The following is a 2,091-nucleotide window of genomic DNA, read 5'->3' as shown; positions in this document are numbered from 1 at the left end:
AGGTTGAGACCATATTAGGATACAGGGGGGTATGGATCTTGCCAGGTCTTCTCCTTATCTTTAACCGGCTGTACACATGAATTCCCACACACCCCCCTGCAACACTGGAGACCCTTCGGGCAGTGGCTGTCATTCAGGCAGTTGTTTATGAGGGTTGGGTCTCTTACACTGGCCAGTAACCACTGGACACTTCCCAGGAGTGAACTTAACTGGTAAAAACAAAGTCACAACTCAGAGGCTTCACCCTTCAGCACATCACCCAAACTCCCAACCCCATCTCCACCCTGTGCATGGAAATCAGTTCTTCCCCGACCTCAGGACCAAAACGGAGGCCGGTGTATGTCCTAAAGGAGACTCCTTCCCACCAAGGGGACCCTAACTAGTGTAGTATGTGTCTGACAGACAGACTGATTCATTAACTGATTGGCCAGCTGGCTGACTGGCTCACGAATTGACCCACTGTCTACCTGAGCATACAGAGCTGGGGGTGGAGGATCCCTGGCTCTGTCCCAGCCTCCATCCCAGTTCAGAGGAGCGCTCTCTACTTCCTCAGGATGCGTGTCCTCAAGCTCAAATCTCCGTGGTCCCCGTTTCCAAGACTCTACTTCCTCACCTGACTCTTGGTCGAATACAGGATCCATGCATTTGCGGCTACAACGGTCGTAGCAGCATTTTTGCTTTCGTGGACACTGCCAGTCATCCCGGCATTCAGGGGGTTCATAGCTCATGCACTTAGCAAGGCGTTGGAAGGGGCAGAGTCCAGGTTTACAGTCTTCTGAAAGGTAAGAACAAAGGAGGAAGAAGAAGCTGATGCTGAGTCATGACCACAATCCTGCAGAAGGAATCAGCTTCCCAGGAGAGGAGAGAAAACCTAACCCAGGTGGCTGACCCCAAAGGAATAAAGGGAACTGTTAGGATTCTAGTTTCAAGGCAGGTGTGGGGCAGTGCCTAGCTCAGCCAACCACTCAGCCAAGAGGGAGTCAATGGCACAAGAAAGAAGGTATAGATGGTGGTGTGTTACTAGATGTTTTAAGAGGGAGACTTTGTAGAGTTTGCCAATTTCCATGGTGTAAATATTCCCATCATGGCTAATTTCAAGCTACCAATGTGACATCAGCTAGCTCGCAAAAGTCTTGAAGTTTTACAATCAGCCATTGCAAGTCAGTATAGGCCAGGTCCAGTAAGTGCTAACTAGAGCTCATGGTCAGGTATCCCTTGCCCGGGTTTGCCTGGGAGGGAGGCACCACAGGACAGTGATAACAGGAGAGGCCACTCATCAGAGATTAAATAAAAGAGAACAGATCTACTGGGAAGGAGATAGAGAAAGAGAGAATGACTGTTAAAATAAGAAACATTAAGAGAAAAAGAGACCAATTTGGAAAATTAAAAAAGATAGTGACCAAAATCATGTGACAGAGAAAAAGAGAGATAAAAAAAACCAAACAAAACAGTGAAGAAGGAGCTATAGAGAAAGAAAAATGAGAAATACAGGGGCTGGGGTAAACAGTTCCATCTGGTGAAAGGTAAATTTCTGGATGTGCAGAAACTCCCTTAGTTGAAGTCCTCAGAGAGATGCTTGAAATCAGGGGCCATAGGCCCGACCATTGGAATGGTGACTTCAAGGTCAGCCCCCAGGCTACAAGGAAGAGGCTATTCCCACTCTGAGCTATCACTGACTCAGGCACCTGCGTATGGCCTGAGAGAGTCCAACTCACCTCTGAAACCACCTTCCACAACCCAGGGCGTCAGGAATCCAAAGGCAAATATCACCAGGAAGACGGTAAGGCTGCTAGGCTTCATCCTGAGGGCAGGTGGAGCTGTGGTAGCCAGTGCTGGCTTCACCCTTTATACCCGCTCCTACGAGTGTGGTCCCGCCAGAACTGCCCTGAGCCTTCCCAGCTGCTATTTCATAAGCCCAACATTCAGGTGAGGACAGGGACCACGTCATCCCGAGTGTTGCTGGCTGTTTCTGCCCTTAGGCAAGAGTGTGAGGCCTAGGAAGGGAAATGCAGGACTTGGAGGGGGAGGTGTCACCAGGCTGGTCAGGAGGCCATTCAAGAACAAGCTAGAGGACCACCCACCCTTAGGGTG

The 2,091-nt window shown here is 49.7% G+C and overlaps 1 protein-coding gene across 1 annotated transcript; it reads right to left on the bottom strand.

Moving 5' to 3' along the window:
- Window positions 1–467: 467 nt before the first annotated feature.
- LOC114894508 (antileukoproteinase-like) lies at window positions 468–1,800 on the bottom strand (the record flags this gene model as incomplete). Its single annotated transcript, XM_029221687.1, has 2 exons — window positions 1,716–1,800; window positions 468–775 (listed from the first exon to the last, which is right to left on the bottom strand). Coding segments are annotated over exons 1-2 (393 nt in total), but the record flags the coding sequence as incomplete, so codon positions are not given.
- Between the last annotated feature and the right edge of the window lie 291 nt (window positions 1,801–2,091).

The sequence above is a fragment of the Monodon monoceros genome, unplaced genomic scaffold (assembly GCF_005190385.1).
Source record: "Monodon monoceros isolate NGI ecotype Baffin Bay Population unplaced genomic scaffold, NGI_Narwhal_1 Contig1138_ctg1, whole genome shotgun sequence".
Taxonomy (NCBI): domain Eukaryota; kingdom Metazoa; phylum Chordata; class Mammalia; order Artiodactyla; family Monodontidae; genus Monodon; species Monodon monoceros.
Note: the sequence above shows the minus strand (reverse complement) of the source record. Positions and strands in the feature narration are given on the sequence as shown.